Here is a 25,132-nt window from a genome sequence, read left to right on the forward strand (position 1 = left end):
CATGGACACCGATTTCCCCATATTTTCGTGTCACTCAGAACTATTTTCAATACACAGACCATCTGTGTATGTACGTTTATATATTTTAAAATGTATATCAAAAGAAGTTGTACATTTTTGGATGTTGGCAAACCAAAACCTCTCACCCCAATCCTAAAATCACAGCCGCAAAGGGTAATATAGCTAAAAACTTGAATTTTACGAGTTTGCAAAGCAACGATAAATTGCTACTCTAATCCTGCCCCTAAACCGAACATCACGGTGGAAAAGTCAAGTCATAAAAAAGCTACGAATGAAATCTAGGAATCAGGAATTCACACGAATGAGCCACCTTGTAAAATCGGCATGACTTCCTTCCAGATCGCGTTGATTGAGACGACTTTGAGACTCAAAGTCGTGCTGGGTGACACGAAAAAAGGAGCACAATCGTGTCACCAACACAAATTAATAGATGACAGTTCAAGACAATGTCACGAATTCCCTTGTATTAAATGTAGACTCAACATGGATGGATGAATTAATAATGGGGGTGTCAGGGTGTGTGTCAGTTCACCATTACTTCGGGAGAATGACACGTCAGTCTTTCCTATAGCACAACATCTTCCTCTCATCAACTCTCTCTCAAACACGATTCTGGACAGCAGATAGGTGGCTTCAGGGTTGATGAAACTAAGTCTTTCTGTCTTCTTATTGTTCTGTATTTTTTTCCTGTGTCAGCGCAGTCGATGTCTACTGTCGCGATGTGAAGAAAGATTTTTCTGTGACTAGCCTTAAATCTCTCTCTCTCTCTCTCTCTATCTCTCAGGAGCCGGGTGTGGCTGCAGACATTGTTTGACGGATGTTTAACGCACATGATTCTCTTCACGCTGCTGTGTGCACCAGCTTTTGCTCGTGAGTATCTCTTTAAGAAGGTGTCCAAAAATCTTCAGATGTTACAGAATGTATTTGTTCATCCACAGAATCGCATCCTTTATACAGCTTGTTTGTATTTGATGTACATGTAGTAAAACACACAATTAAAATACACAACCCATGTTATGAGAAGATGAAAACTAGACACGTTTAAAATTAAGATCTGAATATTTTGAAATGGAATGGAATAGGGACTCTTTACTATGTGACCACTTATGCTTGATGATTGACAGGTCCAAATCATTGTCTAGATAAAACTAGTACTCAGCGATTATGTTATTATAAACAGAACTCTCTACACTTTGATTTTTGTCAGCCTTGTCACAACCAAAATATTTGCAGTGACAAAGCAAAACTTGATGCAAATGAGCACCCTTGTGGAGTTTGAAGACGGTGATGCTGACAAGCTCCTCCTTCTTAAAAAAGTCCTGGAGATGATAGCTGTGATTTAATACAGTGTTACGTGAACACTTCCTCTGTGTTTTTATGGTTAGACATCAGTGTGTGGTCCTGCCCGAGCCTTCCACACTTTGCTATAGCGGTGGCGTAAGCATTTTTGCGGGCACGTATAAACAAACACGTGTTCCTGCAAGACGGCACACATGCACATTCACCGCCACTTCGGCTTTAGTCCCGACTTCGCACTAATGGGTGGTTTTAAAATGACACAGGAGGATATGAGTGTTTAAAACCATCTCACGTGACTCCCCGGGGTAAACAGCACTATAAAACATAGTCTTTATTTGACACTGCTACATGGTTGTTTATTTTATGCTTTCAAAAAGTTCCAGATGTCACACAGTACCTGTGCAAACTGCTGCGTCAGCCCCCCTCATCTTTTCCCTCGAGCTATAATTTCACAATTCCCCGCTCTCTTATTCTGAGTGCTGCAGTTTTGGTCTGTCGTCTCACAGAGGAAAACCCTTAGAAAATGTACTGACTAATAACATTCCACTGTGATATATTTGTACCATTCGATCAGATTTATTTCTATAATGCTTTTCACAATTTTGCAATGTTGCAAAGCGGCTTCACAGAAAATACATTTGAGAAAAGACAGCATGTTAATATGATGAATGATGAGCGAGTGCCACGTTTGATTTCCCATCAGCTGCTTCAACAGATTACCATATTTTTAGTCTGACCTCCTGAAAGCTGTCCTCCAGGTCCACACACACGTACACATTTAAATCCATGAATCCTAAAAATGTTATCTGACTATAATTCGGACAAATGTATCACCTCCAGCGCCTACCTGAGCATGCTCAGCTAAATGATGTTCAATGATAATATTTTTTTTAAATTATGGTTTAAGAAAATAAATACTCAGATTTTTTTAAGCCTCTCCATCGACATTTTTCTCCCAAGCTGTGCTATGCTCTAAGCAAAACATGAATATGTTTATTCCCTTGATTTTGGGGCTTTAAAGGGATAGCTCACATTCAAAATGAACATTCTGTCATCATTTACTCACCCTGTTGTCATTTTGAACCTGTGTGATTTTGCTTTCTTCTGCAGAACACAAAAATAGATGTTTTGAAAAATGTTGTTAACCAAAAACCACCTTTGAATTCTATTGTATGGAACCAAACCAATGCAATTCAATCGGGACCTACAATTTGTAAAAATATTTTCTTTTAAGTTCTGCAGAATAAAGAAAGTCAAACAGGTTTTAAATGATAAGAGGGTTTGTTAATAATTACATAATTTTAATGAACTTTTCCTTTAATTCGACACATTTTTACCAACATGTCATCAAAATGTCTTTTCTCTCTTTTTACATTTTAAGATCAAATGTGACTCTGCCCCATTTCCTGTTTCATTACACTTAAGTTTTTGTTAGTTTTTTTAAAAACTGTGATATTTTTATTGACATATTTTATTGAAAATTCATAAATTTGTATATTTAAAATATATTTGTTCACGACTTGATTTATCCAATATGATTTTTTCATTATAAAGAAATGTGACTAATACAGTTTTACCCAGAAACAATCTTACCTTAATCTCATGTGATGTCACGACTGAAAGTTACTGTGCAATCATATCACTTACTCATTTTTTTCAGAGCTGGATTTGAACAGATTAGATGGCGACACTGTGTGCCCACCCATGAGGAACGGACAAGATGACCTTCCAGGTAAAAAAACTGTGTGTGTGTGCATGTAAGAATGTTGATGTTGCATGATGCAAAATACATTATATACGTATACAAATACCGCACTGTATGTGTGGAAAGCTCTCATGGTTATTTGTAGAGCAGTTTTAATGACCATTACTATAAATATTTCACTACAATCTGCTTTTTCTGCATAATCATAGAATCGTATAAAAACACACACCAGAAATCATTAAGACATTGTTTACCAATAAATAACATGTTAATAGTTCGCTGTATGCAGTTGTACGGCTGTGGTACAAAGCTGTTTGTTTTTATTAAGTAAAGATGCTGAAGCCACCGTTTGCCTTGTTTTAAGACATCTTCAGATCTCAAATGAGGCAAATAAAACTTTGGTTCACTTGCTCAGCAAGATCTTAATTGGTTGCGACTGCTTTGCTTTTAACCAATAATGCGGAGGGTGCAACCTCAAATGACAAACATGTGCTGCTCTTTGCAAACTGGAAACTGAGAGTAAGCATGTTTTATAGGCTCGACTCAAATGAGATCTACAGTCTAGATTCTTGTTTTGATGAAAGACATGGTGGACATTTTTGGTGCGCCAGTATGTAGATGCATCTTAAAAAAACTGTATTGCATTGCATTTACATATAACGTGTTTTGAGCAATCTTAAAGGAATGCTTATGAATGTTCTTGTATAATTTGGGACCATTTTAAAATAATCGTACCATAATAACAATAAAAAAGATGTAACAGGAAATATAAAACAATATTAAATTCATTCAAACTAGAGTTCCGTTTTCTAATCTGACGCAGAAATGTTTGGTCAACATATTTCTAACCAGATCCAATTCTTTGTTGTTAGAATGTTATGCTCAGAAAAGCGTGTTTGTGTGTTGCAGGGTTCGATCTGATCACTCAGTTTCAGTTAGATGTCATTCCCATGAGGGGTGTCCGAAAGGTGGAAGGTTCGACTCCCCTGCAGGTGGCGTACAGACTCGACCGAGAGGCCAACTTCCAAATTCCAACCAGGTGATAATAAACCCCATCATCATCACTCACAAAACAGACAATGTGTTAATGTGTCTATGTGCTGACCTGAGGAACAACAACTGCACAAAAGTGCACTCAAATCAATACATGATTCAGAAAGAGTACAGGAGCTAAACATATCGAGCACACACACACGCACACGACTATGTTGACATATGTGATGATCCGGTTTCAGGTGTTCTAGGTGTTAACTTCTAATAAAGCACACACATAACAGAACACCTCATACCCAAACACATCTCTCTCATTTCTGCTCAGCTGTTGTCTATCTCTCAAACCTTTTGTAAAATTGTAGTTTGAGAAAGAGATACTTGATCCCTAACCGTCTTTTAACTACAAGAGCCATAACTGAAATGTGCTGGACTCGTCCCAACTTGTGTGTGTTTATTGCAAACACATTAGTCCTTGTACTTGTGTTAAACCTCAGCGCTTGGGAACCATAGTTATCTTCAAATATCATGCGCTGTTAAACCAGATGTGGATTAAATCTAGTTGCAAATTTATGCTTTCTGTTAACACAATAACAATAATTTCTTGTTTTAAAATGTTTTCTTTGTGTGTATAATTTTACTTCATGCTGTGTTATACAGTACACTCAATAGTGTTTCACTATATTTCGTACTGTAAACAAATAAACTTTATAAATATTTGGCCACGTTTTAACAGAAAAGGCTCATCTTAAACCGAGACTATGCCATAGATAAATTATGATTTTTAGATAAAAACAGTACTGGTGTGCACCTTGAGACAAAACAATGGAAAATTCTATATTTTAAGATATGTATATATGTTGAGGACAAAATAGAAGGCAAATTAATAAATACAAATAAAACCCGAAATTTGAATGTATACAATGTAAATTATACAAAACCATATGATTATAGAAAAACGCAACGATAAGCCCCCGCGCCCAAACCCCACCTGGAGAGAAAGCAGATTTCACTTACATACAAATAATGTCTGAATTTATTTTTTTGAGAAGTTCATATTGAATTGTAAACCAATCAGAGATGCTATGGTGATATCTGAAAGTCTTGTATCCGTATTCTCAAATAGTCATTCATTTTACACACTTATTTTTGACAAATTCAAAAGGAAATCACTCAAATGGCCTCAAAAGTACTTGGATAATTTCATTTCAATGAATACAATAAATAAATTATACAGTGTGGTAAATAGTTACATGTACAGTATATACTTAAAATAATGTTGATTACAATAATGTCCATGTTGAACTAAACCATGGATTGCATTATGACAAAAAACACCCCAGCTTGAACTCAACGGTTTTGATTGTCCATACTGCTTCAAACAACCAAGCTTTTTTGTTCGATTGCCAACTACAAGAACTCATCTTTAACTAATGGCCAATCTGTTCGTTTTTGAAATACCTGTAATTTCCGTTTTAGCTTCCCTCAGAGAACGTGAGAAAAAACAGAGACTGAAAAATGAAAAAGGAGAAAGTCAATTCTTGAGAGTGAGATTGGCCTGCATTAAGTTTACTAGCCAACAGGAAACTTCATATTTATGGCTTTGCCTTCATCCATTTACAAGCTGGTTAAAGGGCGCTGTAGCTTCAGACTCCTGCGGAGCGTCTCTGCCTGTAAAGCGTCACGCGGGATCACACCCGGAGAGGGTCCGTGTCCGGCCGGATAAGGTGATTGATTCTCAGATGCCCCCAGGGACTGATTGGTTAACATTTCAATGAATGCCCCACACGTCTCTTTGAAACAACTCACATGCTAAAGCTTTGAAGATGAAGGTCCACTTGGCTCTGATCCATTTGCTATTCATGAATCAGAGGAAGACTATAAAAAGATGCTTTGTGGTTATAAATCCAGGATGTTTTCTTAATGAAGATGGAGATGGAATTGCTATTTTGAGCTGTAGACTAAAGCTTGCTTTAGGATGATAACTTCATTAGAAATTTCCAGAATTACTTTTTTTTGCTTTTGTACCACAACAAACCTACACTGTAAAAAATGAGTGACAGGAATATAGCGTAAAATAATAACTTTTACTGTAAAATTACAGGATATAAGGGTATTTAATAAATAGCGTCTCCTTATTTTTCGGGTAAATTTGCAATCCTTTTCTGTAATTTTACAGTTTTTGAGCGTCTTTCAAAAATAGACTGTAAAAAATGTTCTGGCAGCTGGGTACACTAAGGTGCCAGAAATAAACGGTAAAATTCCTGTAAAATAACATGTTTTCCCTGTTTTTCTTGTAAAATTGCTGTTTTGATTTGAGGAAAAATCTGTAAAATTATGTTTTTTTTTCAGTGTATGAATATGTATACTGTAATATTTAAATCAAATAAATATGAAAAATAATGAATGTATGTACGCATATACATATATACAGTATATAAAAGGAGAAATCATTTCATCATGTTTATCAAAATAATTTGGCAAAAAATTATGAATTCTGAGTTATATTAATTACTATGAATTATATTATATTAATTTAGAAATTATATTTCTCGATTATTATTAAACATTTAGATTTATTGAAATTTAAGATTTTTTTAGAAAAGCAAAGTGTATATTTAATACATGTCTATTCATTTCACACCAGGTTGAACTTTCCGAGGGGCTTCCCCGACGAATATTCCTTCATGTCCACCTTCCGCATGATAAAGAACACTGTGAACAAGGTGTGGAACATCTGGCAGGTGGTGGATGAGGACGGCTTTAAGCAGGCTGGCATGCGTCTCAATGGAGACCAGCAGGCCCTGGAGTTCTTTCTCACCACTATGGAAGGAGACCTCCAGACCGTCACGTTTCCAGGTCTGTCCGTTCTCTTCAACACCAAGTGGCACAAGGTGATGGTTGGTGTGGAGAAGGAACTGGTGACCCTGTATGTCGACTGTCAGCCTGTGGACCAGAAACCCATCAAGAGGAAAGGCTACGTCAACACGGAGGGAGACACTCTGATTGGACGGCTGGATTCTGACCCCAACACCTCTGTGGTGGTAAGAACCAACAGTGTCTCTTTTGTAAAAGTTATGTTAATGTTTTTTGTTGTTCATAAACAATTCTTAACCTAACCTTTTTAATCCCCAAATGAACATTTTGAAAACTTCGTAAACTGTACTGTTCATTGAAATCTAATAAAATACTGACCTAAAAATTATTGGAAAAACTTATCTTAAGGTAAAATTGAAGTGTTGCCTTAAAAATAAACTGAAATAAGTTTAAAGCACTAAAAGTATAGTTATAAACAAATCCTGAAATAAAACTAAAATAAAGATTAATTAATCTTAAATAGCAATATAAATTATAAACAAATTAATTATATGAAATGAAAAATGCATTTATCAAAATTGCATTGGCAACATAAAAACAAAAAATCTAAAAATAAAAGCTTTAATAATTCTCTTCTACTATAATAATTAGATCTTCAATAATATTAACTTTTGATTGCAGACTTGACAAATCTGAGCTCAGTAATGACAGAGACGTACGTGAGATTACTTGTAATATTTGCTCTTGAGAAATATCGGTGACGCAAATGAGACTAAAGCAAAAGTTATTTTCTCACCATTTATTTTCATTGATGTCTAGTAGAAATAATGGAAATATTGAAGTTTCCCTTACCTCATTCAAGATTTTTCCATCTCATGGAGTAGGCTTTATTTTAATAATATTGAAATATTATTGAAGTAACATTAATTTAGACTTTTCTAAGAAAATATTGATATGCAGATTTGTATACATTAACAGTTTTGTAAAACGTTCATTCGTTACTTTTCTTTGACCACAGTCAAGCATTGCATTGATTTTCTGTGGACTGTGTCTATAGGATGTCCGGCTTTATGTGATCAATGTTACTGCCACCCTGTACCTGTCAATCACTTCCATTCAAGCCTGTTACAGTCTGTACCTGTGATAAATGTGACTGTCAGTCCGCGGCATGCGCTCATATGAGTGTTACCATCCGTCTGTGTGACTGCCAGACTGCAGAACCTGAGCACCATGTCACCTGCTGTCAGAGCGGTGGATAAAAACAGATCTGATAGAGCTGCCAATCACAACTCACAGTAAAACACAGATAGGACAGTCCGCAGGGGAACTGTGTACGGGTTGTTATTTACACATATAGTTTTAAATATCATTATATATCAAACGTGTTTTGCCAACAAGGAATACAGTAATGACAGTAAAGAAGATGTTCTCCTGCACTAATGTGTGTTTGTTTTGTGTTGTATAGTTTGAGTTGCAGTGGATGCTGATTCACTGCGATCCAAAGAGATCTCAGAGGGAAAGCTGCACTGAACTTCCTGTTTCTGAGGTAACCACGCTATGTACCATACAGTACGAGAAATTGTCCAATCACAGGCTGCGACCCAATTCGCTTGTTATCCGTGTAGTTCAGGGGTGTAATGATACACTAAGCAATTCAATGAACGATACTAGGCTCACAATTACGATTGTATTTCAATATTTTACACAAAATGTAAAAAAGACACAAAAATGTTCAATTTCAAAACATGATTTTTTTCTATATCATTTGTTATTTTGTTAAGGAAATGGACAACATTTAAGGTTTATTTGACCCTTCTGTACATAAATTTACTCAAACTGATTTGTGACTGAAAAATTAAGCATTTTAGTTTTAACACAAAATTCAAATGATGAATGAAATTAATAAAGTCAAACCATGAGAACTTCCTGAAGCAATAATAGCAGACAATTTAACGAATGAATCATTTTGTGTGTTGATGAAGGTAATATGTTGTCAGTTCAACCAATAAGATTGAACAGATGTCATAAGATACAGTAATTTGCATTCGAGATGCAATTCATCAATATTACACCCCCCGATTTGTCCCAAATAGATTTTAAAATTAGAATTAACGTGTTCCGAATCGCAATAGTGTGATAAAATTGTCATCCTAAAAGTAGCCTATACGGATGGAGTAGTTTAGAGTACTTTTTATGAAACTCTATGATTTTTGAAGTTGTATTTTTGATGAGTGTGATGTTAACATCACAATGTGTGTCTAGGTCACATCCGGTAGATGCGTAGTATGTCCTAGTACCTGCATACTCTTTGCTATTGTCTCATAACAAAAGAGTAGGCCAACTTTTTGGGGCATTTTATGGCTAAGTGAACTGAGACACCGAAACTGAAGACCCTAACTCTTTTAAGGTCTTTGCACATACAGTCTGAAATTTTCGAATAGGTTTTTTTTCGTATTTTACGCTTGTTTGTGCGATGTCTCTGGATTGTCGCCTCTCAAAATGCTTGCTACGGATGCGAAAAACGTAGAAATTGGAACCCAGTCCACATCCATTTATGACGGACTACAAATCAGGCGCAGTGTGTAAATGTCATTGACACAACTTGAAGGCGTTTTTTTTATCTTTTAACGTGCAGATATTTCCTACGCAAATTTCGTACTCAATGTGCAACGGCTTTTACATTTACGTAATGAATATTTCAAAATTACTTTTGACCCATTCCTTGTTTGAGCTAAACGAAACAATTGTGCTTGAAAATGTGTTTTTAATAGGAACCCAGGAAAATCAATTAACAAATAACAAAGTATAACAAAGGTGTATGAAATCAACAGCTTTAACAAAGGCTTGGAGCTTTGTGTGGTTTAGAACAGGTTTAAAAGCAGGGCTCCAGACTTTTTTTACTAGGAGCACCGTAGCCCCTGACTGAAAATTTTGGAGTGCAAGCAAAATATTTAAGGTCACACTTTAAATGGGCCTGCAATGTAAATATTTTTTGTTTTAATGTCTCATTTATCAAATTGTTCGTCCACGCGCTCAAAACATCCGTCACAGCAAACAGCGACTCATGTTTTGTGTGTGTAAACTTGTCAATGACGACATGGATTGTGCACGAGAGACCCGCACAGCTGAATATTTCTATTTTGCATGTCGCACATGTGCAAGAATTCGTTAAAAATGCTCTTGCTGTATTGCAATTATTTTGTTCACATTCTGGAGCCCTGCTTTAAAGTATGATGGTCAAGTCACTCAGAATGCAAATGCTCGCGTGTTAGCAGTAGTGCTAGTCACCTCAGAAGACCTCACAAGCCACTTTGCCGCTAATCGTTTGACATTTTAGTGTCAATATGTATGCTTCTGCTTGGTTTGGGATGAGTAGGCCGGGCGGGGCACTGTCACGGGCCGCATGTTGTGGCGCCATCTACAGGTGCACTTTCTCTAAAGCTTTTTGGTGAAGGGTTTTGTTCTCACTAACTCTACAATAATCTTTATTCTCTTTCTCTTGCTTCTTCAGATGTTTGCCAATGAGGAGGTATTTGATTTTTTCAATTTACCAATCGTTTCCCTTTTTTAATCAATTAATGTATCGTTATTATTTTTATGCAAATAATCTGCCACAATGCTTTGTTGCTGAAATGGCTACCGGCTGTACTTACTGCAAACAAAACATGATTTGAAAGAGGAACTGAAGCATTAAAATGAAACATTTTGTTCTTGCTAATTTAAAAGAGTTAAGATGTGCTATCAATTATTAACAGTATAAGGTAAACTTCTTTTATACTTTTTTATTTAGTGTTTATTGAAATGTCTTAAGTCTGTTTAACTTTACCATCTTATTAGAAAATACAATTATTAAAGCAATTTAGTTTTTTTTCAGAACACTTGGTTCTTTTGTGGTTTTAGATATATATTAAGAGCTAGTTATTCTTTATTGCCTACTGCCTATTGTGTTAAATTAATTACAAATATAAAGACAAAAATAGCACTTTTACTTTTTTATTGATTGATTCTTTTATTAAGATTTTTGTTTGCAAGAGCAAATGATAAATAGAGTTTTGAACCATTTGACATGTACTTTCACTCATTGTGTTGATGTCTTCTTTCACCTTCTTTAGCCGGACCCCAAGCCTATCCCCGGCCCACCCGGCCCTGAAGGTCCTGAGGGGCCACGTGGACCCTCGGGAGATGATGGTCGGGATGGGAGAGATGTATGTATTTTAATTCAATATGAATTGTAAAAATCATTCGACCTGCCAGTTACGAGCAGGTTTTGACAGGTGGATGTAAGGGTAGCATATTATTTGTAAACGATATCTTTCCTATAGGGTGAAGTGCATGCCATTATTGCTGTCATCTTGAAATAGAAAAATATTTAAATAAATGTATAAATATTTCTTGCTTAAATTAACAAGTCAGATAAATTCATTGTGACATTATTTATGTGTAACATAATGTTTTTTTCTACCCTTTTTACGCTCAAATTTTTTTTTTCATAATTCTCAGTTGAGTATTATTATTATTAATACTCATTACTGATTATTTGTTTCTTTCTACTCTGTTAAAAAACATTAAACTGTCAGAATTTGACTTTTTTATGCATTTTTTAAAAATATGGTAAAAAAGCATAAAAACGTAATTTCACTGTATTTTTCTGCCACCTCAGCTGCTATAAAGTTTACATTTTTTTATTGGATTTTTACGGTGAATGTTAATGTTAAAACTTAAATATTTTTTTAAAATAATATAAATTATGTTATATAGAACAAATCAGGTCACCAACCTTCAGGATGTGTTTTGGTTTCGCAGGATTTTCAGATTGTACCTTCTTCAACCCATATGCTAATTTCCATTAGAGCTGTTCCTGAAACAGCTTCACCTCAGTTCTCAACACAGGCTAATGAGATAGAAGCCGCCGTATGTTTGGTGTCCTCTTCTCCTGCCGGAAGATTCATTATGAATTCATTCTTCTGTCTAGATCTCCAGCAGCTGCTCATTAGAGAAGTTCTTATGCCATCACCTCCGTCCTGTCTCGCTGACCTACACTTATTGGTTTTAACACAGTGTTTCTTTTCTCCAGGGTGTTCCAGGCACTCCAGGCACTCCTGGAGCTATGGTAAGTATTGGCGAAACATATCATGCTCTAAATTTCTTAGACCCCACTCATGACACAGTGGCCAGAGACGTTCACCTGATGTATACGTACAAAGTATAATTAATCAGATTAAGAATACAAAAATGTCCTTTATAAAAAAATAAGTATACTTTAAGTTCATTTTATGAAGTATACCAAGTTGCATGCATGTTTGGGTAGTTTTATGATAAAAAATTAAGATGTTTTTATAGTTTTACCTGGACTGCTCCATGCGTTTTAATAAAGAGCAATGCACCATAAGTGTAGGTATAATATATACATCTTTTACAGCATTAAACAAAAACTTTGAGTAAATTCAGTAAGAAACAATGTCACCAAACAGAACTGCAAGTATCTGTTGCTTGATCAGGCAATGCATTTCTTGTGACTCATATGAAACACCATCACTCCTGTTGCCCCTGTCAGTATCGGTTAAAAAAAGTGTGCTTTATTCTCTAATCTGTCATAGACGGGTCAGAAACTGCACAGATGTGATACTGCTCCGGATGAGAGCAGCTGAGGGAGTCCAGCATCCCTAATTAAGTTAGCTTAGAGCCACCGTGCTCAGCTGTATCTTAGCAACGGCAGGATGTGATGCTGAATGATAAGACTCCGGGTTAGTTTGTTTGTTTGTGTGTGTGTGTTGCAGGGCAGTAAAGGAGAGAAGGGTGAGATTGGACTACCAGGACAGAGAGGACTTCCAGGGTTACAGGGATCTGTGGTAAGTATTGACACACTGTCTATACCGTACCTCAACACTCAATGACAACCATAATGAGAGTGTATTATATATTGTAGAATGATATACACATCAAAGTAGATTCGCTTGACCTTTTGTTTATCTGTTATGTTTGTTTGATGTTTGTATTCATTATGCTAAATGAAACAGTTTTGTTAATTGATTTTCTTTGTGTGAATGTGTAGGGAGCTATGGGACCCATGGGGCCACGTGGGCCAGTCGGAGAAAGAGTAAGTGACCTCATAACACCCCCTATTTTAGGTTAAGTTCAATAGTTGTGTCACGCTTTTACTGTTTCCAACATATAGTATTTACTTTTTTTTACACAATTTTGATAAAAAAATGAAAAATTTTTTTGATTTGTTTTGTAAATCGGGACTGTCATTCACTACATTAAATATTTATCTTAATTTATCTTTGTTTTCATTCACAAAAAAGCCGTACGTGTTTGGAACAGAATGTTCATTTTTTGGGTAAACTGTCATTTTAACATGTTTTTAATTTTTCGGTAGGGTCTTCCTGGATTTCCTGGACCACCTGGAGCCCCTGTGAGTTCAGTCAAAATAAACATTGTGTCCAATGCTCATTGTTAACACAAACCGCTTACTGGAAGTTTTTTTCTTTGATGCAGTGTCTTTATGTTCTCCTGTTATGCTTTGTGTTATGAAGGCTCAACTTATTTTTACATCTGCTTTTCTAGGGACCAGAAACTGTCGGACCACCAGTATGTATCATGTTCACAATCACTGAACGTGTGTAAATGTAACAATTCTTATATTTAAATGTAGAAGTACACATTTGTAACGCTGTTTTGTGCCGATAAAGGGACCCCCGGGAAAGCCTGGTACTCCAGGAGATGAGGGAAACATCGGACCAGAGGTCGGATTACTTTCTGTGTACCTTTCTTTGAGTTTTCAGGTTGCTCATCGCTCATCATATACATAATGATTTTGGTTTTACAGGGTGCCCCTGGACCAAGAGGAGGTCTTGGCCTCTCAGGACCTCCAGGCCCACCCGGACCTCCAGGACCAGCCGTAAGACCTGCTCCCATCAATTACACAGTCAAATTTAAAAAGCACAATTTAAATCATTAAACATAATGAAAAAAAATATTGCTAGCATGTGAACACCGAATTCAACTATAAATCTTCAATTTCAGCATTAAATCCATTTTTTTAATAGCAAACAATTATTGTTATACTTTTATTAACAGAAATATGTGTACTTTATACTGCATAAGCAAAGCATTGCATTTAAAGACTCCATGTGATGATTTGAGCTTCACAGTTTTTCGTTTTTGTTTTAAACTAATTGGATTTTGAAATAAGGAGATAAATTAAAGACATTTAACTCTACTCTGACATTGTCCCTAAAACTATACTTTGTTTATTTTATTGGGTTTTCAAAATGTCTATTAAAGGGATACTCCGGAGGCAAAACAAAATTTCTCCATGTTTTTCTCACCCTCAAGGCATTCTGAATGAATTTGACTTTCTTCTTGAATAAAAATGCAGTCGGAGTTATAATACCACGTATCATTTTGCTTCCAAGCAGAAGAATGGGAGTGAATGGGCGTTGACTTTTTGAAGCTCCAAAAAGTATAACCATCAATCAAAGAACGTCTCGACACAGATCTGACTTCTTAACAAAGGTCTTCTGAGGCAAATCGATGCATAACAGAAACATCCATATTGACAGCGCTATTAATGTTAACGTGTGAACCTGAGGCTTGTCTTTCTGGCAAATGACGCAGGCTTCATAAGTTCCGGTTACGAACACAACGTTTTGTTCCAATAGGAGACCGTCTTCTCTGCGCGGGAGCTTTCGTCACTGTCATTTGCCGGAAAAACAAGCCTCAGGTTCAAGTGCAGCCGAGGAATAAAGAAAGCTAGACATCAATGTCAAAAGCACTGTCAATATAGATATGTTTCTTAAACAAACACATCGATTCACTTCAGAAAACCTTTGTTAAGACCTCAGAGCTGTGTCGAGCAGTTCTTTGATCGATGGATGCACTTTTTGGAGCATCAAAAAGTCGACACCCATTCACATTGTACTGCTTGGAAGCAAAATGATATGTGGGATTAAAACTCATAGTGCGTTATTCTTCAAGAAGAATGTCATATTCAGTCAGGATGCCTTGACAGTAAAACATGGGAGAATTTAGCTTGGCCTGTGAAATATCCCTTTAATTCATTTTTGATTCATCGTGTTCTTGCGGTTAACCTTTACTGTACGGCTTAGAGCTTTTCCACAGATCTGGTCCAAGTGCTGTAATATTTGATAAGGTGCTTTGTTGAATCTAACCTACTGTCATCTGCTCTTCATAGGGGCCGCCAGGTGCTGGGAATCCAGAGGGGAGTGGAGAAACTGTGAGTGCTTGTTAGATTTCAATAATAATCATGTTTCAAAGGACACACAGAACCTGAAGATCCATATTCATGAAACACATCTCCTTGACATCAAAGGCCAACATCTTAAGGAAAAAATGGATAAATTGAGTTCTTACTGTGGCTCAAATCAAAAAAGATTCAACATTACTGCAGTTTCTGTTGTGGTCCCTGATCTTAAAAGTATGCTTCAAAATCATAAAATTCATACAATTTACTCACTCTTTGAATGAATTATGAGAAATTTTTCATATTTGTGAATGATTTCTTTAAAAAATATTTAAAAAATGTACTGTATTTGGGTCTTCTGCATGTGTCATGTGATGTAGTAACATCACTTTATTCAGTTTTTGTCTGCATCTTCACTTAATGATGAATAGACCTGATATTTTTTTTTTATTTGTTTGCAGTGTCAGACAACATGTCCAGCCGGACCACAGGGGCTCCCTGGACTGCCAGGGATGAAGGTGAGCCGTTAAATTCTCTCACAGTCTCTGTTGTTTAGAGTGTGTACAAACTACAAAAGCATTTCTAATGAAAGAGGACATTATTAAATCGAATCGTTCTGGCAGGGACATCGAGGTCTTCCAGGTGCGGATGGAGTTCCAGGTAACCTAGGTGAAAAGGTAAGGGCTGCACATAACAGAATTACAAAAAAAATGTTGTTTAATAGAAAGAGCAAAATAATAATACATCAAATCTCCAAAAAAAAATTATTCGCAATGTTAACAGGGAGATCGAGGGGCATCCGGAGAGCAAGGTACTGCTGGACGCCCTGGAGAAGATGTAAGATATCTTTTTGTTTGTTGGTTTGTTAGGTCCTGCAGATAGTATCTTGTCATCTTGCAAATGACATATATTTTCCATCATTTCCCTGCAGGGTCAGAGAGGGGCAATCGGATTTCCAGGTGCTCAAGGTGATAAGGGAGATCGGGTAAGACATATAACATCTTTATCTGCGGCAGACGACAAGAAAAAAAATCACAAGACCGCTTACAGAGCAATAAACTTCAGTGCAGATCAATACATGAAACAATAATTGCGTTTGTTTAAACGGCCAAATCCCGTCTGTAGTGATTTAACTCGACTGCAGTGGGAGCGTTTTTTTTAAGGCAGAGAAATGAGTGTGTGCGCTTTGTTAAGAAATAAAAAGATTTTAAGACCTCGATAGCAAAACTTTATTTTTGTACTCAACAACTCAAGAATAAAATGTTATTGCTCAGAGGTTCCTTTTTTATAACTTGGGAGATTTGAGTTCTCAGTTGTGCTTCATTTAAAGTATCAACTTAGTCTCATATGTTCCTCTTAAAATTGTTCCAGAACAATAGAAATTGAAACACAACACAGTGTAACAAATTGTTGTTTCGACAAATCTTTTAGTTCTCGTAAAATTCTGCTGTGATAATTTTGTTTATTTTCATGTGACATCAATGTTTTAGTGTATATTTAGCTTTAGTACATTTTGAGCTTATATCATTAATCACGGTATATCGGTATATTGCAAATAAACAAAAACTGACATAATTAATTCACATAATTTAAAGATTTTTAAATTATCACTGTCAGAAAATTCTTGAAATTTCTGTAGCACAGGGAATTGGGTGAGATGAAGGGATGATGGATGACTACATCTGGAACTTGGTTCAGTTTTAGTCAAAGAAGACAAAAACTATCAACAGTAATGTAGTTTTGGACGACTCATTTTTAGTAACTGTTATGATAAATTGTAGTCTTGAGCTCAGTGTTATGCCCGTACCCTGTCAGTTCTGCATTTGGAAAAATACCAAAATGTACTAAATTGAAACACAACTTTAAAAAAATTCAATTGAATTTAAAAAAATACTCTCTATGAGAAGTAAATGAGAAAGACCTCATCTGTGATCTTTATTTCTTATATATTTGAGCACATTGTTGTTTATTACATTTTTCTGCTGTTTTTGTCTACAGGGTTCTCCGGGTTTTAATGGCATCCCAGGACCAACCGGACCACCAGGATCTCCAGTATGTGATCAATCATTCATTGAGTTTATTGAACCGATACCGCCAGTCTGAATTTGGCATCAAAGCACAGTAGATTTATCTGAAAGACACAACTTTTCCTAGCAGAACTGAAGTTTAACAAAGCTCATAATACAAAGCTGGATTTTATGAATGCTGTAATGTGGATATGGCTAGTTGACATGTAAATGTGTCCTTTGGTGTGACAGCAAAAACTTAGAACAACGAAAATACATTTTTCTTATGCTATTTTATTCCATAGGCAAAATAAGAATATGAATAATATAAAATAATATATTACTAACCGTTTGTTTTTGCTATGTCACACCATAGAACACTACCCATATCCAAACTCTATACTTATCTGTGCTCGCTGAACATTTAGTTTCAATGAATGAAGATCATAACATCAATGATGTTGAATTTAAAAGTTGTGTCCACATAGGTTCAGATCATTTTATATTTGGTTTAATGCAATGATGATTTCTTTTACAGGGTGTTGAAGGCATCAGGGGCAGAGAAGGTCATCCTGGACCCAAAGGAGATGAAGTGAGTTTACGAGTCTGTTTACAGTCTCTACCAGTTACAAGACAGCCAATAAAGCCATTTTAAGGTAAAATGTGTTCTGAAGAAATATAATGTGTGTTTTAGGGTGTGATCGGAGCATCGGGAGAGAAGGGAGCGACAGGTGCCAAGGGTGATGCTGTGAGTGATCTAGTTTTTTCATCATATTCCTTATAATAGTAATCAATGACATGGGACCCGAAAGGTCTCTTCCTTTGAAAGAAGAGTCCACCCAAAAAAAGTCAATACATGACTCGTGTGATAGATTTCATAATCTCTTTATGACGATGGTGATTATGTGTAGGGTGAACCAGGAAAACACGGGTCTGATGGAGAAACAGGAGCTCTGGGAGAGAAGGTAAGTCATGATCATGTTTATTTCTGGAAATTCTGAATGAACACGTTTTACATGTTGACCTGAAGTATAAGCATCCCACATAACAAAACTCTATAGTATCCTTCAGTATTTATTATAGTAAACTGGAGTAAAGTGTAGTAAACCCTGTTATAGTAATAGCTACATTTGATAATGTACACTTTGGTATTCTGTAGTATTTCTCCAGTAAAAGTCAATTGATAAATGTAATATTTCCTAAGGTAAGTTACTGTATTATATAGATATTTTACTACAGTTTATTAGGGCTGTGTATTGGCAAGGGCCTTGCGATATGATACATATCATGATCGATAAGTCACAATACAAAATATTTTGAAACGCTACATAATTGCAATAAGTTGCAATACTTTTTCAAATAAAAAATGTGAAACGAAAATAGAGCTGAAAATACAACTTGCTGTGGACCACATGGGGTATTTAGTGAAAAAAACATTGCGATAGTTTGCTGTATACATATTTTTGCACAGCCCTAGGGTTTACTATAGTATATAATCAAACATTTTGAATGTGGGGTTCCATTTTTAAAAACGATGACAATTTGTTCAGAATCAGTTAATGTTAAGTGATAAATGTGAACAATTTCTGCATTAAAACTTCAAATACTGCCGTCTGTTTGACAGGGAGAGCCAGGACTGCCCGGAGCCCTTGGTCTCCGAGGAATTGTTGGAATTCCCGTAAGTGAATGAGTGAATGTGTTACGGAAATCCACCGACCCTTATCCCGATGACTTTAAAAGAGCTAAATATCTTTTATGCTTGCCGTTGTTGAAGTGTCAAAATCCAGATATTTTCTCTCATTTGTAATCTCTGCCACACGCTGACTGAGCAACAATTATTTCAAACTCAGGGTTTGCCAGGAAAACAAGGACTTGTGGGACCTTCAGGCCCGAAGGTAAAATTTACATAAAGAAACATAATTTCCATTTGAAGTAACTTGTGCTGAATATTTGACTTTTTAAAACCGCATTGCTTCATTTGCTCAGGGTGAGACTGGTGATGTAGGACTGAATGGTCCAATCGGACCTCCTGGTAAAGATGTGCGTATTACTCTTTTAAGCTCTGTTAAGCTGATACGTAAATATTCTCCCATGGTTCTATTCATGTTAATGTCTTACTTTTAGGGTGAAACTGGACCCGCTGGAGAAGACGGAATGCCGGGCGCTAAAGGAGCCAATGTAAAAAAACAATCATACACATGCACTGTATATATATCGGCCGAAAATATTTAACTCAAGCACTCGGTTCGTTATTTGGTTTTGAATTCAGATTTATAGTTATAAGATTATGTTTAACTTGAGTATATCCTTTTCTTTCTTAGGGTGAGACAGGAAAACAGGGTCCAGTTGGTCCAGCAGGCCCACCAGGAATCCAGGTGCGTAAAACATAGATATATATACATAGATGTCTCATTAGAGGCTGTTTCAATTGTCTTTTGTCTTCTGCCATATTTGAACGGTCTGTGAAGACTCGATAGCAAGTTAACCAAGTTATCCGAATATGTACACATCAAATGTAACATGCTGTTGTGTAGACCCAAGCATTATTATAGCTAAACTAACACAATGCAACAAGTTAACCGTGATGTTAAAAGTTACCATAGTTTAAAAGGATTCAGTTAAAACACAAGCCAACACATTCTTAGCTGTGAAAGGTCTTTCCATTTCTACAGGAACTGAAATCTATAAGGTTTTTATAACCAGAAACTGCAATGTTTTTACTTTAAAGTTTTACTTTGAGTGTCGACAGCAAATGTTGACTGTTCCAAAATGGCAGATGCATTGACATGTCTAGTGCCATCAAATGTGACAGCTGCATACACAAATCTAAAGCGTGAGACACATGGATGGGCAACTGGGTCAATTGTGGATCTCAGTGGATGTTTGTTGTAATTTCTGACATTTCTACAGGGAGATCATGGCGATAAAGGACTTATGGGTCCTCGTGGAATCAAGGGTCACACTGGTCATAAAGGAGATCAGGTGTGCCATCATTCCTTACACACATAAATCAACTGTGCCTCAGTGAAAATATTGATCACTCTCTGTTGTGTTTTTTTTCTCTTAGGGCCCAATAGGTGAAGTTGGTCCTAAAGGAAGTATGGTAAGTTGAAAAGTCCCAGTCAAAGCACACTGTCAAACATTTAATGTTGAGAAGACATAAAAGTGATGAGATTACCGTACTTAACGCTGTTACGTCTTTTAACTTCACCTAGCGATGTCACATCAATTTTTGACGATAACCATGATACAGAGAAACTTGAGTATCAAATGAGTGCAAATGCTAGACAGACCGTATTATAGTAAACTGCCTTGGGAGTCACAATGGTTATGAACTCTCCTTAAAAAAAAACAAGCTTTTTGTCATTTAAGTTCTGTTCTATACATACTCGACCAATATTTTGGTCAAGTAATTGTTCAAAGCATTTGTGTTGAATGCATTTGCACTAAAAGCAATACTTCATCATGCAGTTAGACCTTACATTATTCACACATTAAATAAACAACTAAAATCAACTCTAAATACTGACAGTGATGACACCAACTTAAACAGCAATCCATTTAATCAATTATTTCATACTGCAATGCATTTTGGGAACTAAATGAAAAAATGACCTATAACTGGTCCACAAGAACTAGTCAATTGAACAAAATAATCTTTGTTAGCAGCACGCTTATAAATCAAATTTAGGATGCCTGAAATAATAGATTTATCCTTCCTACTAAAGAGTGTTTTTTTGGGGGGGGAATAACATTGTTTTTATTTAAATGCACGTACTCATTGACCCTAAAACATGTCTGGCGGTTCCCAAATGAATACTTTGTACTCTAACATTTTTCTTTCGACGCTACACAGGGAGAACCAGGTGTTTCTGGAGAACATGGCATGAAGGGTGAACAGGTACACCATATTTATGGCAACATACCTGTTACACCTTCTAATTATGCTATTGAAGTATGTGATGTGTGATGGTGTTTAATGATGCTTTACAGGGGCCCACTGGTATCTCGGGAATCAAGGGAGAGGTATGTTTCTTACCACACTTCCGCGGGGAGTCTTAAAGTTATAGGTTCATAAAAATCCTCGTCAATTTTCCTTAGGGAGTTAAGCTGACTTTGTTCTACATTTGCTTTTCTTTTTTATTTCTTGTTTTAAGCAAGGACAAAAAGGCCAGAGAGGCGCCACAGGTGCCCATGGTCGTCCTGGACAGCCGGGTCACGAGGGTCTGACCGGTCCCCAGGGTGCCAATGGACTGGAAGGGGAAAGAGGATTAACTGGACCCCCTGGTCCCAGAGGCTTACCTGTGAGCACATCACTTTATTTTTATTTAGAGAGCAATGGGTTTATTACTGATTACATTTGGCTTTTTAAAAGGGTCCCAAGATGAGCGACGAGAAGATTCGTGAAATGTGCTCAGCTGTCGTTGAAGGTATGACACAGTTTTTACGACATAGTCAACAATTCTATTTGTCCATCTTTATAAATGGCCACTTTATTGTGCTTAACAGAACATCTAGATGCCTATAAGAAAGAACTGGCAAAGAAGCCTCTTCCCCTCGCAGCCCCCGGGGCACCAGGACCCGTGGGACCACCCGGACCAGAAGGACCAGCAGGGGCTGCAGGCGTAGCTGGACCCAGAGGACTAATGGGACCCAAGGGACCTTCAGGATATCATGGTCTTCCTGGAACACATGGAGTCAAAGGTACAGCTGATGTGTTCAAATCATCCTCACATATTTACACTCTATGTCTAAATGTTGGAATGTTATTTGAACCCATTGTTGGGTGAAAAATGGACAAACCCAACCATTGGGTTAAATTAATCCAGAATATGGTTGTATTTGACCCATCAATAGGGTTGTATCCACCCAGCAGGGTAATTTATAGCCCAACAGTTTGGTTTGTCCATTTTTGACCCAACGTTGCGTTGAAATAACCCCAATTTTTTGCCGTGTATTTATAACTATTTAAACTAAACAATTTTCTCACCCGAGTCAAACACAATAAACAAAATCATAAATCCAGTCAAAGCTCTTGGTCCACAAATATAAAGGTGCTGTAAAAATTACATAAAATGTCATGTTATGTTTAGAACACATGGTAAATTTCGTTAACATCACACACATGTACAGAAAACAGCAATCATTGCTTATAAATATTTCTTTTATATTTAAATTTAGCATCAGGCGTGCAGATCACACATTGATTTCTATTGGTTCCCGTGTCACGGTCGTTCAAGGGTAACAGTCTCTGTAGACTTTGGCATCACACTTGTGTTGTGAACGTTGTTGTTCATTACCAGCGAGCCGAAGAGAGAGATATGCTTTCTAGTGAAAGAGAGATTGAGAGGCAGTAACCCAGCGATTATAAAACTCCCAACAGCACCTCCAATTATTTCATCCAGACCTCTGGGGATTCAGCAACATTTATTGAATATTATAAATGCAACAGCAGAAGAAAAATGTTCTCACGGTTGCTAGACACTCATGTCTTATAGAGTTTCTAAAACCAGCAGCTTTCAAACCCAGAGCTTCAATGGACGAGTCTATATAGCAGTGGCCAAAACTGATGTCTATGGGGAATGTTAACACAGTATTTGCTCTAAACTGATCCTTCGGGAAAAAACAACTTGGTTAAACTACAGCATATCAGGGAATATGTTTTTATAATACACCCACTGTAAAAAAAATCAGTCCCCTCTCCAACTCAAATTTTCTGCTTATTTGTGGCATCTTTCAATTGGCTATCCTAAAGTTTCCTAAAATTCACAAACGTCAGTTGAAAACATTATTGCCACAAATGCTACATTTATGAAACCTTAACTAAACCTTAACAAAGGTACACATTAGCGCTAGAAAATGTCAAGTTGGACTTTTTACAATGTAATGTTTTAAAATATGCACACACAGTAATGTAACTATGTAATGCAAACATTGAACATAGAATGGTTGATTCTTGGCTCAGTAACGGTCATGTTTTGCCAAGCCTGTTTAAATCCGGCTAACAGCTCAACTTTGCTTTACACTCCCAGAACAACAGCACAAGATAGAATATTTTCAATAGAGCATTAAAAATATACTGCTCAGAAAAAATTGAAGGGAACACTTTAACAGATAGTTTACCATTAGTGAAAATTCTGCCATCTTTTAATCGCCCTCTTGTCATTTCAAACCTGTATGACTTTCTTTCTCCTGCAGGGCAAAAATTTATGAAACACCTGTTGACCTTTATGGGTTTTGTGTCTATACAGTAGAATCAATAGGTGCCACCATTGCTTGTTTACCAGCATTCTTCAAAATATCTTTTGTCATACAGGTTTGAAATTACAAGAGGGCGAGTAAGTGAATGAATTTTTATTTTGGGGTAACTACACTACACTAGCAGACACTTTTATCCAAAGCAACTTACAAATAAACAATAGAAATTAAAAAATAGAAGCAATTGGAACAACATAAAGACAAGTACAGTAAAATCTGGTCTCATATAGACTACCACAGTATGCTTTGTATATGTTTAACAATAGAAAGAGTAGAAAAGAAATAGAAGTCAGAAATAATCGGTCAGGTGTTGACTGAAGAGATGTGTTTTCAGCCGAATCTTAAAGATGGCTATAGAATCTGCTGATCTTGTAGCAGCGGGCCGATCATTCCACAAATGCAGTTATTGGAGAAGCCATGTTTCCGAATAACAGAAACCTAGGCATGTCATATGAATGGAAAAGAGCAGCGGTCCAAGCACTGGGCCCTGAGGCACTTTAAATCACATATTAGATCATTATGAACAAACCGTTTAACTTAAAATAAATATGTTGATGTTTTTGGCTTTCTTTGGCCTTTGCATAATTTATTGAAATCAAGAAATGTAACAATCTATAAAAGTGAAAATTGTTACATGAATATTTATTATGTCATTTATGTGTTCCCTTAAGCTTTTGAGCAGTGTGTATTTGAATCAGATGTCAGTTTCCCAAAGTTGTAAATTACTTTTGGGCGCTACTGTCTTCAGTGTCCAGTTATGTATGTAAACTCTTGTGTTTATGTGTCTGAAGGTGATGCTGGACAAAAAGGTGATAAAGGTGACAAAGGAATCGGAGTTCCAGGAATTCCGGGAGAACCTGGACGTCAAGGTACAAAACCTTAACTCTCTGTTAAAGATAAGTTCAAGTTAAAAGATATTCAAGTATTTTTTTCAGATCTGAACCTATCTACATTAAATATTTAATTAAACAGGAACAGCTGGCAAGCCTGGCTTTGGTAAGGATGGCAACGATGGCGCTAGAGGAGAAGCCGGCGTGCCTGGAACATCAGGTGTCCCTGGGGCGAGAGGATCTCCGGGAGCTCCCGGCCTCTGCGATCCTTCAAACTGCTACAGGCCGCCTCAACCTTTATACATGCTTGGCGGTAAAAAGTCGGTCAACATCAAGGGCTAATGAACAGAAACACCTTCATCATGGGGAACACAGAGACAGTCCATTTCCCGTAAACTTGAGGACACTTTAAATGGTGCTGTGACAAACAAATCAAAGTGTTGTATAGATAGAGAGACGTACAGATGGCTGATGTGATGGTGGATGAAGCAATTTAAATGATAATCGTGCCTTGTACATAAACTTGTTTAGATGGGAAGAAAATTTGAAAGGTGTGTTTGTCTACAATTTTAATCCTCAGGAAAAACAAAGAAATAAATTGATTGGAAATCGATGTTTGAATTCCTGGGACACATAGAAATGACATTGTAAATTAATTTCAAATGAAGCAAAGTTGAATCAGTTTGTAGAAAAGAAAATGTCACCGTTCCAATGTTTGCATGTCATTTTGCGTAAAATGGGATTTTTAAAGACTGATGTTCGTCATGGTGCCAGAAATTAAGCTAAAACCGCCAACCTCGTGTAACAGGGCATCTTAAAATAAATCATTTCCCCACCATGACATCTGCGTTTCATTTCTCATGACAACCAGACAGATTTCAAGACATCTTGCATTTATCTTTTGGAATACATTTCATGTCTATAAAAATCTGCAAATCTGCGACTGACAAAAACTTCACAAGTACAACCCAGTAACGGGCCAGATAGATTTTTTATTAAC

General features: G+C 36.6%; 1 protein-coding gene across 2 annotated transcripts in view; it reads left to right on the forward strand.

Moving 5' to 3' along the window:
• Positions 1 to 24,927, forward strand: part of LOC130415677 (collagen alpha-1(IX) chain-like) — a 28,138-nt gene extending 3,211 nt beyond the window's left edge. The window contains exons 2-38 of one of the 2 annotated variants that reach the window (XM_056741540.1): positions 806 to 891; positions 2,981 to 3,052; positions 3,935 to 4,064; positions 6,663 to 7,059; positions 8,298 to 8,378; positions 10,344 to 10,361; positions 10,945 to 11,037; positions 11,907 to 11,942; positions 12,610 to 12,681; positions 12,885 to 12,929; positions 13,212 to 13,247; positions 13,400 to 13,423; positions 13,525 to 13,578; positions 13,662 to 13,733; positions 15,030 to 15,071; positions 15,500 to 15,556; positions 15,662 to 15,715; positions 15,822 to 15,875; positions 15,970 to 16,023; positions 17,037 to 17,090; positions 17,583 to 17,636; positions 17,739 to 17,792; positions 17,956 to 18,009; positions 18,669 to 18,722; positions 18,895 to 18,939; positions 19,031 to 19,084; positions 19,169 to 19,222; positions 19,366 to 19,419; positions 19,955 to 20,026; positions 20,112 to 20,147; positions 20,901 to 20,945; positions 21,038 to 21,070; positions 21,202 to 21,348; positions 21,420 to 21,474; positions 21,554 to 21,748; positions 24,094 to 24,171; positions 24,275 to 24,927. In XM_056741540.1, coding sequence (XP_056597518.1) covers positions 806 to 891; positions 2,981 to 3,052; positions 3,935 to 4,064; positions 6,663 to 7,059; positions 8,298 to 8,378; positions 10,344 to 10,361; positions 10,945 to 11,037; positions 11,907 to 11,942; positions 12,610 to 12,681; positions 12,885 to 12,929; positions 13,212 to 13,247; positions 13,400 to 13,423; positions 13,525 to 13,578; positions 13,662 to 13,733; positions 15,030 to 15,071; positions 15,500 to 15,556; positions 15,662 to 15,715; positions 15,822 to 15,875; positions 15,970 to 16,023; positions 17,037 to 17,090; positions 17,583 to 17,636; positions 17,739 to 17,792; positions 17,956 to 18,009; positions 18,669 to 18,722; positions 18,895 to 18,939; positions 19,031 to 19,084; positions 19,169 to 19,222; positions 19,366 to 19,419; positions 19,955 to 20,026; positions 20,112 to 20,147; positions 20,901 to 20,945; positions 21,038 to 21,070; positions 21,202 to 21,348; positions 21,420 to 21,474; positions 21,554 to 21,748; positions 24,094 to 24,171; positions 24,275 to 24,474 — 2,815 coding nt within the window. In that variant the 3' untranslated portion in view covers positions 24,475 to 24,927. The remainder of the gene's footprint in view (positions 1 to 805; positions 892 to 2,980; positions 3,053 to 3,934; positions 4,065 to 6,662; positions 7,060 to 8,297; positions 8,379 to 10,343; positions 10,362 to 10,944; positions 11,038 to 11,906; positions 11,943 to 12,609; positions 12,682 to 12,884; positions 12,930 to 13,211; positions 13,248 to 13,399; positions 13,424 to 13,524; positions 13,579 to 13,661; positions 13,734 to 15,029; positions 15,072 to 15,499; positions 15,557 to 15,661; positions 15,716 to 15,821; positions 15,876 to 15,969; positions 16,024 to 17,036; positions 17,091 to 17,582; positions 17,637 to 17,738; positions 17,793 to 17,955; positions 18,010 to 18,668; positions 18,723 to 18,894; positions 18,940 to 19,030; positions 19,085 to 19,168; positions 19,223 to 19,365; positions 19,420 to 19,954; positions 20,027 to 20,111; positions 20,148 to 20,900; positions 20,946 to 21,037; positions 21,071 to 21,201; positions 21,349 to 21,419; positions 21,475 to 21,553; positions 21,749 to 24,093; positions 24,172 to 24,274) is intronic. The other variant, XM_056741541.1, reaches the window with a different exon arrangement.
• Positions 24,928 to 25,132: the final 205 nt, after the last annotated feature.

The sequence above is a fragment of the Triplophysa dalaica genome, chromosome 25, assembly GCF_015846415.1.
Source record: "Triplophysa dalaica isolate WHDGS20190420 chromosome 25, ASM1584641v1, whole genome shotgun sequence".
In the NCBI taxonomy this organism is placed as follows: domain Eukaryota; kingdom Metazoa; phylum Chordata; class Actinopteri; order Cypriniformes; family Nemacheilidae; genus Triplophysa; species Triplophysa dalaica.